Source organism: Stegodyphus dumicola, chromosome 7, assembly GCF_044657685.1.
Source record: "Stegodyphus dumicola isolate Sdum_Otavi_A_Nest chromosome 7, ASM4465768v1".
Taxonomy (NCBI): domain Eukaryota; kingdom Metazoa; phylum Arthropoda; class Arachnida; order Araneae; family Eresidae; genus Stegodyphus; species Stegodyphus dumicola.
Genome location: NC_140774.1, coordinates 106,103,301 through 106,117,922, shown reverse-complemented (window position 1 = coordinate 106,117,922; position 14,622 = coordinate 106,103,301). Strand labels below are relative to the sequence as shown.

Genomic DNA, 14,622 nt, shown 5'->3' with positions numbered 1-14,622 from the left:
CTTTTGGTGTGTTTTAATAAAATGGAACTGTACATTTTCAAGTATTCTTAAAAGCAATTAACGATTTGTACATGCTAGCTTTTGAAAATACTTGTATTTCTACTTATTTTATAACTTCATAAAGTAATATATATATACAGTGGTGGCCAAAATTGTGGACACTTGGAAATTTTTATGTTTTTGAACTTTGTATGCTTATAGAAATGTTACGTTTCACAAAATGCAAATTTGCATATATCATTTTAAAGAGAATTTATTACTGAATAGATAGTGATGATTGCAGTGAGTTATTAGTACTTAGTAGGGTACCCTTTATTTTTGATTACAGCTTCACATCGACGTTTCATTGAGCTGTCAAGAGTTTTAAGCTCTTCTTTCGTTATTACATGATGCCAGGAAACAATTATAGCCTCAATTAGTTCCCTTTTATTTGATGGGCACCTCATTCGGACAAGAGTTTTAAATGGTGCTCATTCATAGTTCATTTTTCTATCTTGGAGACATAGTTTTTATTCTTCTGTCATCAATACATGTAGTGCACCTTTTTCGGCCTTTTCCTTCTTTGTTTTTTATTGAATTTGTCTCCTGATATCGTAAACATAACTTTCGGACTCCAGATGTAGTCACTGAACCACCCACCTGTCTTACAATTTCAGCATAGGGTGTGTGTGTGTGATTATGGCAAAGCCTCGAGGGCTATCTGCCTAAGAGGAGGGATGCCTTCGTGGAGGACTTTCTAAGGGAAACTGGCTCGTATACACGTTACACATGGGGAAAACCACGAAAACGCCCATGCAGTCAGCCCGCTCGCGGGATTCGAACCTCGGACCGAACTACCAGTGTTCAGCGATTTTACCGCTCAGCCGCTGGTGGGCTAATTTTTTCAGCATAGGAAAGACCACTTTCTCGTAACACAATAATATTATATCTCTTTCTAGGTGTCCAATCTACTCTTTTATTTGATGTCATTGCTTCTTGACTAAATATTAAAAATTTTTACAAAAATTCCTACTTGTAATTGCAGTGTATAAGAAACAGGTCCTCTTTCTACAGAACAAAGCAAAATAATGAATTGTTTCAAGTGTAAACATGATGTCAGCTTCTACTGGCATTTACTAACATTTGATTGGTTCTCAGAACAAGAATGGTGATTGGCCAGAACATTACAAACCACTTCATAACTGTGTTTTTTATTTATATTAAAGTACACATAACTTTTTTTGTATTGCAAATAATTGAATTTTGTGTTTATTGAATTCAGTAATAAATTCTCTTTAAAATGATATATACAAGTTTGCATTTTGCGAAATGTAACATTTTCTATAAGCATACAAAGTTCAAAAACATAAAAATTTCCAAAAGTGTCCACAATTTTGGCCACCACTGTATTAAACTTTTTCACTTTTTTATTATTTGTAAGTAGCATGAATTATTTATAAAAATGTATTAAAATTTTGTTCATTAATTTATGCCTTCAAAGAACAAATGGAAGGGCTGACAAATTCCAAAAGAAGGAAAAGAAAAGTTGCTTAAAAGATAAGTAGATGGGGTTATAGAAAGTGGATACTGTATTAATAATTAAATTTATCTAGCAAGTATGTCTTTTCCGCATTTGAAACTGTTTTCTCCATTTTGCAATGATATAGTTTATTCAGGTTATTTGAATAGGGTAAAGCATATGAGGGTTGGTTATCTGTCCATGAAAAGGGATGTCATTGTGGAAGATTTTCTAAGGATAAGTGACTTGTACTAACATTATACATTGGGAAAACTAACCTTGCAATCAGCTCGTTCACCTAGGATCCAAATCCCAGTATTCAGTGATTTTAACCACTTGGCTGCTTATGAGACAAATGATTTAATTTGCTTGCCTACTTTTTATTGTTGGAAAAGTTTTTAATTACTCATTTTAATACAAAATTTGAATGCAAACAGAAAAATTTCTGCATAGTTTGCTGCAGAATGTAAGCAAAATTGTTTAAAAATCCTGCTTCAGCAGAAACTGGTGTTTGAATCCTGTATTTATTTGGTAGAGCATGTATTTTGAACTTTTGTTTGGGGTGGTAGTAATCTGGAAATTAGCATTTATTTTGTTCCTTTTTTTTTTGTGTAACATGGTCAGCATTTTGATTGCTTGAGATAGCTATCATTGCAATCACCATTTGCTCTGAATTCAAATTTTTAAATGTTTTAAATTTTGCCATTATTTTAAAACTAAAATTCTACTAATGTTTTTTTAATACATAAATAATTTTTAATAGTGTAAAATAACCATGAAGAATAACACTTTTAATATCACACATTTCCATTTACTGTACATATAAGTTCAAATTACTCAAAATGTTACATAAACAACAATAAAACAACAAACTGTATATGAACATCAACACATTTTTATACATAAAAAATACAATTAAGTGATTTAAACAGCAGCTATAAATTATGAATTTTGAATTACAATATAAAATATGGTTTAAAAACATATGAATTAAATAACTAATGTAAATGTTATTTTATCAGACTGAAATCATAGTTTTTGCATCAAATTGATATAATATTCACTTAATAAATTTATATTTTATCACATAGACCCATAATTTTTTTAAATATATAAATCAGAGTTAGATATTCATTATTTTTAACATACTTAAAAAGTTTAAGAAAAATATGCAGAATTAACATATTATTCTGATGTTACTTCATTAAAGTATAATTTGTAGCAAAATATTTAAGAAAAAGCAGCATTTTTGGTGTTTAAAAAGAAATTTGCTTCACAATAAAATTTAGTTTGAATATATTTTTATACTCTAGAGAGAAGCAAAAAAATTCTTTTTCTAAAAATGATCATTCTGAATATATTAACTTAAATAAATTAATAAGTTGATGCACTATTTGATGTATATTGCAGAATAGCATAAAATAAATAACAAAATATTGAGTTATCAGAAGTTCAGTATTGTAAAATCCTGTAAAATTAAAGAATATAAAAAAGCATATTAAAGTAAATATACTATCTACTTTATATTTTTAATATACAAATTTAATTTATTACAGTTTCAAAAGAATGCTGAGTGAGAACTATTCAAATTTTTTTAAAGCAAAATTAAATTTAATCGTAATATATTTGTGAACATAAACTTCAGTAAATGCATAAGAAAAATATAAAAATAACACAAAATTCAAATTTACTTTTATTGCATTAAAAGTGTACATTAAAAAAGAGAAATAAAAGACTCTTCCTTTCTCCAAATAATAATAATAATAAATATATTGCATATAGCTTAAATATAATTTAAACATGAAATCAAATTTAACAAAAAATGTTTGAAGATTTTTTATCCGTCAGTACCCCTAAATGGCTGACTGTTCCTAGTAATAATTAAATACTATAATCTCCACTCAACAATATGCGCTGTTTCATTTATAGGAACTAAAGCAAGAATGTAAAACATATTATCCACTAAATTTTTCCCTATAGAATTGATTTAATTTATCTAAAATGTATATCACATGCTTAATAACTTTATATGAATAGTAGTCTACACAAGTGTTCATTGAAATTTTAAGCATAGATTTGTATGGAAATAAGTAAGAATAACAAAGTAAATGGCACTTTAAATAAGAAATGAATTAATTTCTGTGTGCTTATATAAATCTCTGCTACTGTGCCTTGATTATGTATCTTAAGAGCTCGTTATAAGCTTTAAGTTACGAAAATATATGCTTCTAAAATCCATCTCAAAAGGGGATGTATACAGTAAAAGTACAATGGCATTCTTTGGTGAAAAATTAATGTCCTTATTTAGACATTTTGATTTCAAAACGCTCATTATGCATACACACACACATACACTTTTATGTAGAATATACACATACAACACAAAAGTTAATTACAAAGTAACAGTGAAAAGGTATTAATGTGCATAAAACATTCTTTACATAATATATATAACATGGACAAAAACAATAGATACTCATCCGTACCACCATGTGTCATTTACAAATGCTTACTGAAGATATTTCATACTTTTAAAACCCTTACTTTTCATGTATATAACATGAAGATTGTCAGCTGTATCAACATCTATATTATATAGTCAGGGATATACACATAATACTAAAGGGAGAGGATGATAGCTTTTTAAGTGTATACTTTGAAAAAAAGTATATCACCTTTCCTCAAGATATTTTTTTTCTCTTTCCAAAAGATGTTTATATAGCATGGAATACAAGTTTTTGATTGTCAAACAGTATGAATTTAATCACATCAGAAAATTTCAGTCACAAATGTTGGGCATATCTTTGATGCACATATAGCAAAACTTCTTATAATATAATACATAATAGAGTACTAGGTAATATGCTTCTTAGTAAATCTTGAAATTTTACAAAAAAAAAAAAAAAGCATCCATATACACACTAAACATTCTTTTTAATGTATCAACATTAATATGTTCTTTAAAGTTTTGGGATAAACAACAGCTTTAACCTTTCACAAAGTTTTTGATAAACAACGACTTTAACCTTTCACTACCTGGAAAAGATATTCTGTATCTTCATATAGGGAACACATATATTTCAACATGCTGAAGCTACATTATTTTTGAGATAAATATATATATTTTTTTTTATTTGAAGGCATTTTATAACGTTTTAATTAGAACTGAAGTGATATTTCATATTGTGGGTAGAAGCTATGATAATTTTGCCTTCTTTAGAGTAAATTCAATTGGCATTCTTAAAATATTTCATAATATACTTATATTTTATTTTTATGGCTTATATCCATAATTTTTTTAACAGTTTCAGATTATGGAAAACACAAAATTTTATTTTAAAGCCTGAAGAAATCAGAATCTGTTAAAATCCTTAAAGCTTTTCCAAAAATAATGTATTTGTCTAAACTATGAAAAACAAAAGTTAATATGCAATGGTATTAACTGAGCTGAAGGTGTAATAAAGAACTAACTATACAGAAAAGTTGGCACTATGGCCAAATACAAGTTTAATGGAAGACTTAAGTTTCTAATACTTTACAATGATGGTAAAAAGTTGAAACTATTTCTTGAAATAGAAAAATATATATAAATTCATGCATGAAACGTATATGTAATCAAAATGTGAATTTCTAATGAAGCCATAGTAATAGCTTGCAAAAATAAATGCAGTATGACTGCTTCCCCTATTGTCCCCAAAAGTGCAACTGAGATAAAAATATATAGGAGTTAACTGCTAAGATACATTCCATCATTAAGGAAGGTATATTTGTAGTGATATCTACTTCAGATATGGAAGAATATATTACATCATACTGACAACTATAAAAAGAGAGAGAGAGGTGAAATAGCATTTATTTAAAAAAGTTGAGTAATAGAATGAAGAACATTAGACACATATTTATAATTTATTATATTCAAAGACTGGCAAAAGGAAAAACTAGGTTCAGCTGTTATCTGAACCTTTTCCAAGTGTCTCAATGATAAATTCACATGAGATGCTGCAAGGACACTTATATTATACTGTTGTAGATGTTCCTCCAGACTGTCTTTTATGTATTTCTAAGAAAACTTTGAAGCATCTTTTGAGGTCTGCCGATTTGGCCAATCATTTTTTATTGTGAAAATGGTTAAACAGAAATTACTGGATTGCTTGAAAGGAACAATTAGGAGCTTCTGGGTTCTTTCTTAGTGTAAGGTTTTTTTAAAAAAGTCAAAATATCAAGAAATCATGACAGTAATTTACAATAGTATAATACTTCAATTAGAGACTAAAACTGAAAATTCTTACACTTTGATTTCAATAATGAACTACCTGCTGAAATCAAGGGTAATACTGCAGATGAAAAATCATACATGAAAGATAAATCCAATTCAAAACTAAAGCTACTGAACACTTACAGAAGGACACACTTATAAAAGGAAATAAAACAATGCATTGCAAAAATGTTTGGAACAAGATTAGAAAAATGTAGTTTTACAGAAATTGTAAGCAGAAAGAAAATATTTATTTTAAAAATCATTTTACTCTTGTCAGTGCTACTACACAAGTCTATTTAATGGAGGATTTTTTTGTGAATGTATGGAAAAAATTCCCATGCACCATGTAAAACTACTTCAAAAACCTACATCTTTCTAGTCAGCCAGTTCTTACAGTAATTTGGTATTTCTCTTCACATCCAATTTCAGACTACAGCAAATCAGCCTTTTTTTTTTTTTTAATATTTACTATCACTGTAAAAACAATAATAATTACAAAAGACATGGTAGCAGTTACATATTCATGTTCTGAAAGCAATTAATATTTATATTCTTTTTTAATGAATTGCATTTACTGTACATTATTTATGCAATTTTTATTTTAAAATGTCTTATAAATGGTACGAGTTGTTTTCTCTAATGTGTACTGTACAAAAAGAGATGTATTGCTAATGTTTTTATAGCTTTTCTTGCAGATTTAGCACAGCATATCATTCGAAATTATATTTATTTGCATAAGGTGGTTTTTATTATTATTTCTCTCTCATTCACTCACACACACATATCTGTATAATCATTCTTCTTCTTAATTTTATTCATAATTTCATTTCTATAGTTCTCCGAAATTTTAAGATTAAGAGATTTCATAAAACTAAAAGCTATACATTAAAAAAAGTTCCTAAGACTAAAGGGTTTCAGACACCATACCATTTTTTTTTTTTTTTTTTGATTGAAGCATTCTAATCTTCTTTTAATGAAAGGAATTGATTAGTGCAATAGTATGTTGTGCAGTGTTTCGACTTCGTTTTTATTGTGATAGGCAAAGATCCTTGTACTTCTGTGCTCTTACATTATTAATATATAATGAAGGATTTATTAACAAGTAAAAAATCTGAGAATTGATGATGAAACAACTGCTATGGAATATGTAAACTGAGTAATTTATAAAAATGGATGACATTCTAACTGAATAAACCTTTATACGAAGTACTCTCATGCCCCCATATCCACAGCTGTTCAGAGATGCAGAAAAAGAAATTACAATAAGTTTCATAAGTTTTTTGATGAAAACAAATGGCAACAGACTGTAAATACCTAAAATACTTTACTTCAGACACACACAATGTTATTGTCCTACACATTTTATTCAGATTGATGTAACTAAATACAAGAAATTGAAAACATTATAACAGAGCTTTACATATATTCTCAGTTTATAAGAAACTCTTAAAACTCTGAACTTGCATCTCAGTGATAAGTTAGTAAGAAATCAAAGGTCCGAAATTATTTGGCTTATCTTTCATTTCTGTTTCCATATTTCTTCTTTTCAAACTTTCTTCCATGCTTGCTTCTAACATTCATACTATTCACATTAATAATGTGTTATTAAAGCTTTACAATTCTATAAAGTTATTTTTTTAATTTTTTTTTTTAATTCCACAGTGTGGGCTTTTAACACATAAGATTTATGATTCTACAAGTGCTTGGAAACTACTAATGTGTTATTAGGAATAAGAAAATGAATGCTTGTTATTTCTACCACATACAGTAAGAACCTTTTTTTTTTTAAAAAAATTCACTTTTCTTTTGTGGATTAAATTAAAATGTTAATGTTTTATTTTTGTAAGTAAAAAAATATTCTAATACACAATATATTTTATATTACTTTACTAATAATATAGTATATACTGTACTGCAGTATGCAGAACACTATATTATTAATATTATTACTTTATTTCATAATGCTAGTATCTTATATAGACTATCAATGTAACTGTAATTATGTATGTTATTTGAATATCCTGTATTATATACAATGTTCATAATTATTTGCAGTTTCGCATACCTGCAGTAAATTTTGGAACATATTACTCATGGATATGGGAACACTACTGTGACATTATGGCTATAGTATTACATTAATATGGATAAAAAAGGGCAATGACTGAATTAGGTTTTTTAACACAAAAATCACAGATAAAATACTACTTAAGTTTAGTACAATGCACTCTTTGAACTTATACAGCTTAGTATGAATGAACAAAATTTTTTTCAGTTTTCAATGAAAACAGAAAGTAGTGATTCTTGCTATTGAAGCACACATTTATATTTATAACTTATAATTATTATTAATAGATAGTGATTGCATATGTAAATATATTACACTTCACACTAAATGAAACTTGCATATATATTGCAGTTGTCTGATGTTCTTGCTATTCGACCTTGCCATTTTATGGGTAACTGCCACTTATAAAATGACATTTCTTCCAATCACAGTCAAGGATATGACTAAAAATTGAGAACTTCAGTATGAATACAATTGAAGAGAAGCATCATCATCATAAAATGATAAAAGGAAGTCGCAGAAAATAGTTGAAATCACTTCCAACTTACATATGAAGGCATTATAAACTGATTTTGGTTCATTTTACAGTAATTAAAATTGCTAATCTCAGCTGTCAGACATAGCAAATACAAGCACAAAATATCATTTAATATAAATATTAGAAACAAAATGTACAATTCACAGATAAGCGTTTAAATTCAGTGCAAAAGATAGATTTATTTCTTAATTATCTAACATGAATTAATTCAGATTCATACAAAATATCTGTTAGTTATGTGTTTAAAATAATTATAAAACTAGCAGACTGATAATAAAATTCAAACCTTTATATGTATATATTTATTATTAATTAAGGTTTTACAACAGAAAACCATCTCCCATCCCCCATTATGCCCTAGTCATGATTAATAATGACTATACAGAATATAAATGCTACGAATTATGTGAAGAATATACTTTAAAACTCGCAATTCATTTTAATGCAAATTTATATATACTAATTTTTATAAACCACCTGAAATTTTGTAACATACTTTTGTTTTCTTTTAACTACATCGATAACTAAAATTATGATTTAATTTTATGTATTCAGATTTACATAGGAAACATTAAATATATCTAATGATCTGTCAATTAAGTTTTGAATTCACTATAAATTTTCTTCAATTATCCTTTCGACATAGCAAAATATGATTTACATTCACCAACAGTATATAAAAGGATATATATCTCACTCATAGGCTACAGTGCTTTGTTTGATAGTATAACAAGTAGGTTACAATACTCATTTAAGTTTGACAGTTGTGACAATGAACACTAGTATAGGAATGTTATATGAATATTTATTTCATATTTTATATAAAAGTGTAGTTAGTCATTTCAATTACCATATTTAATTATTTTAATTCCTTGTATAATCTACCATTAGTTTTATATTTTTATATTATGAGAAGATTTCTCAAAATATTCGTAAACTGAGGAATATTTTTAAATTTTCACACGGTTTATAAACATGTTACACTATGAAAGACCATAACTTTCTTCTGAGGAAATGTTTATTTTATCTACATACTGCGTTTTATTGTATATAATCATATGCTTGTGTTCTTATTTTAGTATAGAAAGAATTAAAATGTTCCAGTCACAAGTTACTGAATATTTATGCAGAAGTCCACATTGGTACTGAAGTTTAAAAAGAACTATCTGCATAAGCATTTAAGAATGACCTATAAATACTATGATGCCTGAATACTTTTTGGATCGTTATAGATTGCATAAAAGTATGCACATTATAAAGAAGTATCAAACTTATGAATCTTATATTTTATATATAAAATAACTTCAGGAAATGCCTTGAACTTTCCTTTTCAATAGCATGAATACTGTGCTCTTATACAAGATAACAGCTAATAATGTAATATAAAACAAAAATTTTAGGCAAGGTAGTGAAAGGATTATATATAATTTCCAAGTAACTTATTCTTTATTAATAAGTTAACATACATAATAAATACTTGTAATGAAAGCATTAGATATGCCAGTGTTAGACAAATTTCCTTTGAATCCTTCATTATGAGGAAGTTATATAAGCCTAAATAAGTAACAGAATGTTTAAACACAATATCTGACATAATTTCATTCTGTAAATTGGAATTCTGAACTTCAGGTTTTATGATTAGTTCCATCCCATTTTTAAATGATTGTAAATTTTTCATAGATGAACTAATTCTGTTGCAACTCATCCTTTAAACACTTCATTTCTTGATAGTTTACTCAGTTAAAACGCCAAGCAATCACTAGCATTCTAGGTGTGTTTCCTTAGATGAACTGATGCATTTGTTACAACTGTAAAAACATTACTGAGCACAATGGAGATTGTTGCCCCCAATTAATATAAACTGCATAGTTATATTCAGGATATCTCTTCCACAGCCCCTGTTCAGGGAATATTATAGTAACATGATCTGAGCTACCAGCGGGTCAAATCAGCTTTAAACAGCAAATATAGATGGAGTATTAAACTTATACTTTAAAAAATGATTACAAATTTTTGATTTAAAACAAATGAAATCCAAATAAACTGATTGTCACATTCTACATTATTGTACAATTTCCAAGCCAAAATAACAAAATTTAAAACATACTTTAAAATTCTTAAATTATTGAAATTTTTTTTTCAAAATTAAAAGTTTTTTTTTAATATATACATTAAAAGGTTACAAATGACACCATTATATATAATGGTGGGTCATATGTATAATCACCAGAAAACTGAACAGGCTGTAATGTGTATTATACCAGTTAATTATACCATGTGTTATAATCATGTATATTGCACCAGTTAACCCTTTTGTCTATTATAAGTATCTACATTTAATATGTGGGTAAGACATATTCAGACAGGAAATATATTCACAAGAAGTTTAAATGATCTGATACACTTTTACTGACATTAAATATAGCTTTGCTTCAAAAATTTTGAATACAATTTTTTTCTATGAAAATTATCATTGATTTTATATTTTAAAAGATTTTTTTCCCTTCATTTCAAAATTCCAAATTAGCATAGTCATTTTTATCTGGTCATGAAGTTTGTTTCCACTTTATATACACAACCTTGTTCTTTAAAACATTTTGCTTGTTTAGCTTCTTTAGTTATCTGGAAATCATTCTCATGATCAAATCTGAAGCATTAATGACGAAATATGAAACAAATAATAAAATAAATCAACATATAAATCAAGGCACTAAATGCAATGTAAACACAGCATTTCACAAATAGATTGAAAACTTATCGATTAACATAGGATTAATTAAGATGCTCTTTAGTAATTCATAAAGTAAAATAATGATGATAAAATCAATCTCAAAACTCAAAAATGATATTACATTTTAAAAATTAATTTATAAAATATGAAAATAAAATTAATTTAAACCAGTTTGATTAAGCTCTAATGCCTTCCTCACAGCAATGGATATAAAACTCACTTGTGCATTTAGAAAAGAAATCATCTAACTACCTTGATTTTCATATATTATTTCTAATAAGCTATGTAATTTTTCTTATACAATACAGATAAACTAAATATTTTTAGAGATATTCTTACCCTAAGTTTTAATTATGATTTAAAAGCAATTTATGCAATAATTTATTTATAAAAATAGTCATAGAAAGAATTTATCTTCCTCCAAGAGCAATTAATTTGTTGTTTAAAAAATGATTCTAATTCACTACTTGGAACAATTTAACACTTTACACTTTTTCCATCCTTTTCTCTAAAAAGACAGCTTTTGTTCAGATAGGAAAATCCATGCAGTAGAATCCACTTAATTATTTCTGTTGAAATTATTTTACAGTCAAAATATCTAAACGTTATAAATACGTCAAAATCTATTTCAAATGTACTTCCCAATTCATTAATTCCAGTTAAAAATTTACTTACATATGTAAGACATCAGGAAACATTAAATTACATTTCAATAAATATCAACTAACCAATCTTTAATGTTATGTTGCTGGAATCTAGCATCGTAGATCCTTGACTTATTTTGCCTCATGCACCTCTTTCACAGCTGGTAGAAGATTATTTTCTCCTCTTCTTCCCAAATTCGAAAAATACATATACACATTTATTAAAATTATTTTTTAATGTGCCTTATAAAATAAATAACAAAAAGTATAGAAAAAGTTGATAAAAATAGTTTTTTACCTTCCTAAACTAAAACTAATACCTAACAGCCAAATAAAAGGCTCAGTGCATTCTCCCCTTGAAGCCATAAAATCCCTTCCTGCTTCAGAGCCCCTGAGTTCAATAGTCAGACATTAATAACTATATGTTAAAAACTTTAAAGATACTAGTAAAGAAGTTACTGACAAAAGACACTGCATAAAAATAATTACAGACAAAGCACACCCACTTTAAAATTAGCTAAAATTCAAATATTTTGGATTGAAATGCAAAAATAATTTAAATAACTTAATTCAGAACTTTTATATTCGATTCATCCAAACACTTAATATGGAATTTTGAAAGTAAATTATAATATTAAAATATGAAATATTTTTCTGCATGTAGAACAACTACATATTTAATGATATATTATAGTACATTTTAGAACGCATGTAAGAAAATTACCATAAGCTCTGGAAATCCTTAAAAAAGGGGGGGGATAACAAGACTACATATAGAAATAATTTTCTAACTGAATTTTCCACCAAACATACAACATCAGTCTTGTACAAAAAATACACTTAACATACGAACATATGAATTCAAATTAAAATGAACTAATCAGTTGGAAACAAAATGTAACAATAAATTAAATTTTACATTAAATACAAAATATTTTCACGTAAATGCTATCTTAATTCACATTTTCTTATCATTTTAAAAATACCTGATCTGAACACAATGTTTGACATTTCATTACAGTTACATATACTATAATTCATTTAAAATGTTGTGAACTAAAATTTTTCATTTTACTTAAAAATATTTTTCATTTTTATCACAATATGCTCAATTATACATATACATACTTTTCTTTCTAGAGTTAATTATTGCATACGCTTTTTCATACATATTTCTTGCAACATTTAATTGTGCACATTTATTTGGATTACTCCTTTGTCATTTGATTATATATCCCACATGCTACAGAAATGCAATCATTAGACATTTAAATAAAATACAAAACTCTAAAGATTGCTTACTTGAGCACATTCAGACTGTACATTGATAGTTCTGTATTAAGAGGATTCAACAACATAGAAGCAACATAAATGAACTTAACAAAGATAAATTTCACATAAGAAATATTCATGACATCATAACAGGCCTCCAACTTAAAAAAAAAAAAAAAAAAAAAAAAAAAAAAAAAAAAAACCTCCCAAAATGGATTAGTGATCTAATCCTTTGAAGAAATTAAGTGGATTTCACTCTACATGTACCTGTAATCTGTATAGTAATATACATTTTTCAAATGTCTACAGCACACGTTTTAATCTTCGTATATATAATGGGGTTAGAATCCAAGTTATTCTACCACCATAAAAATTCTCCAGTGCTTAATGCAAATCACAGATAAACTACCTAATTTTGACTAGATTCTTGTAGATGCTAATACCCAAAATGTCATGTCTGTTACGAAAATAGCATTGTAAAAGGATGTTTGGCACTTGTGGCATCAGCACAGAGTGATCTCAGTAACAAACGAGTTTTATTTATCATATAATTTTGTTAGCTTTTTCAAAGGAAAGATAAGTCAAATGACTTCCATCTACAAGTCGTTGCTATTTCACAGTTGTTATATTATCAGGTGGCTGAATGGTAGCTGTTGAAGTAGTTGAAGTTGTTCTTTGATTTCGGAATACTGTATTTTGTAGAGTTCGCTTCCAGCGATCCATAGTGTCACGTAATTTTGATAACCAAAGAGCCTGTAAAAAATATGGCAATAATTTGCTTAGCTCAGTACTTAAATTATACACAGTAAAAATTATTCTTATAATTTCAAATCTAAATGCTTAAAGCACACTGACGAATTAATATTTTTATAACTATTAAATTTAAAATTCAAAGAAAAAATGAAAAAGTCTCACATTATCAAATGCTGTTGAAACAGATACAAAAATTAGTTGCATTTGTATTCACAAGTAATCTGTAACATCACACATAATAATTTATCATTTAAAAAAATAGTAATTCTTTAAAACATGTTTTCAAAGCAAATTGTCAAGTTTATATAGCTCAACAATCATGTCTGGTTTTATTTATATTCAACTTAAAGGAATATGATCTGTCAAAAGACACAAGATACTTCAAGATAATGATTTCAAATTAATTTAAAGCAGTTAGAAATTTTTAAATCAAGAATTCTGACCAACCAAATGAGTGCAGTCTCTTACACAACAGTTAATGTTCATTCATTTGTTTAGACCAGGGGTGCATAACATGCGGCCTACCGAGTGATTTTTTTGTGGCCCGTCATTGATCTTTTAATAATGTAGCTGGCACCCAGAAAAAGGAATTGATTAAAACTACAAAACATGTTGAGTACATCTTGGTTGTTTTAAACAAAATTTATATTTGTAGGAAAAAATTAATTCTGTTGCAAGGACAAAAATACTGTTAATGCTTTTACAAAAATTCAACAAAATTTCTCCAGTTGAGTTAATAAAATCTTTTTAAAAAAAATTTTACAGTATTTTCATAATTCAATTTTGTAATTGTAGCAAAATTTTGATTGCTGTGTGCGATTCCATGTAACTGGATATGCAATTTATATACACAAAAAAGT

The 14,622-nt window shown here is 27.1% G+C and overlaps 1 protein-coding gene across 1 annotated transcript in view; it reads right to left on the bottom strand.

Annotated features, from left to right (window-relative positions):
• Positions 1-6,152: 6,152 nt before the first annotated feature.
• LOC118180869 (uncharacterized) overlaps positions 6,153-14,622 on the bottom strand; it is a 778,920-nt gene continuing 770,450 nt past the window's right edge. Inside the window, exon 24 of the mRNA XM_085820677.1 lies at positions 6,153-13,762. Within this exon, the coding sequence (XP_085676803.1) occupies positions 13,619-13,762 (144 nt within the window). The 3' untranslated portion in view covers positions 6,153-13,618. The remainder of the gene's footprint in view (positions 13,763-14,622) is intronic.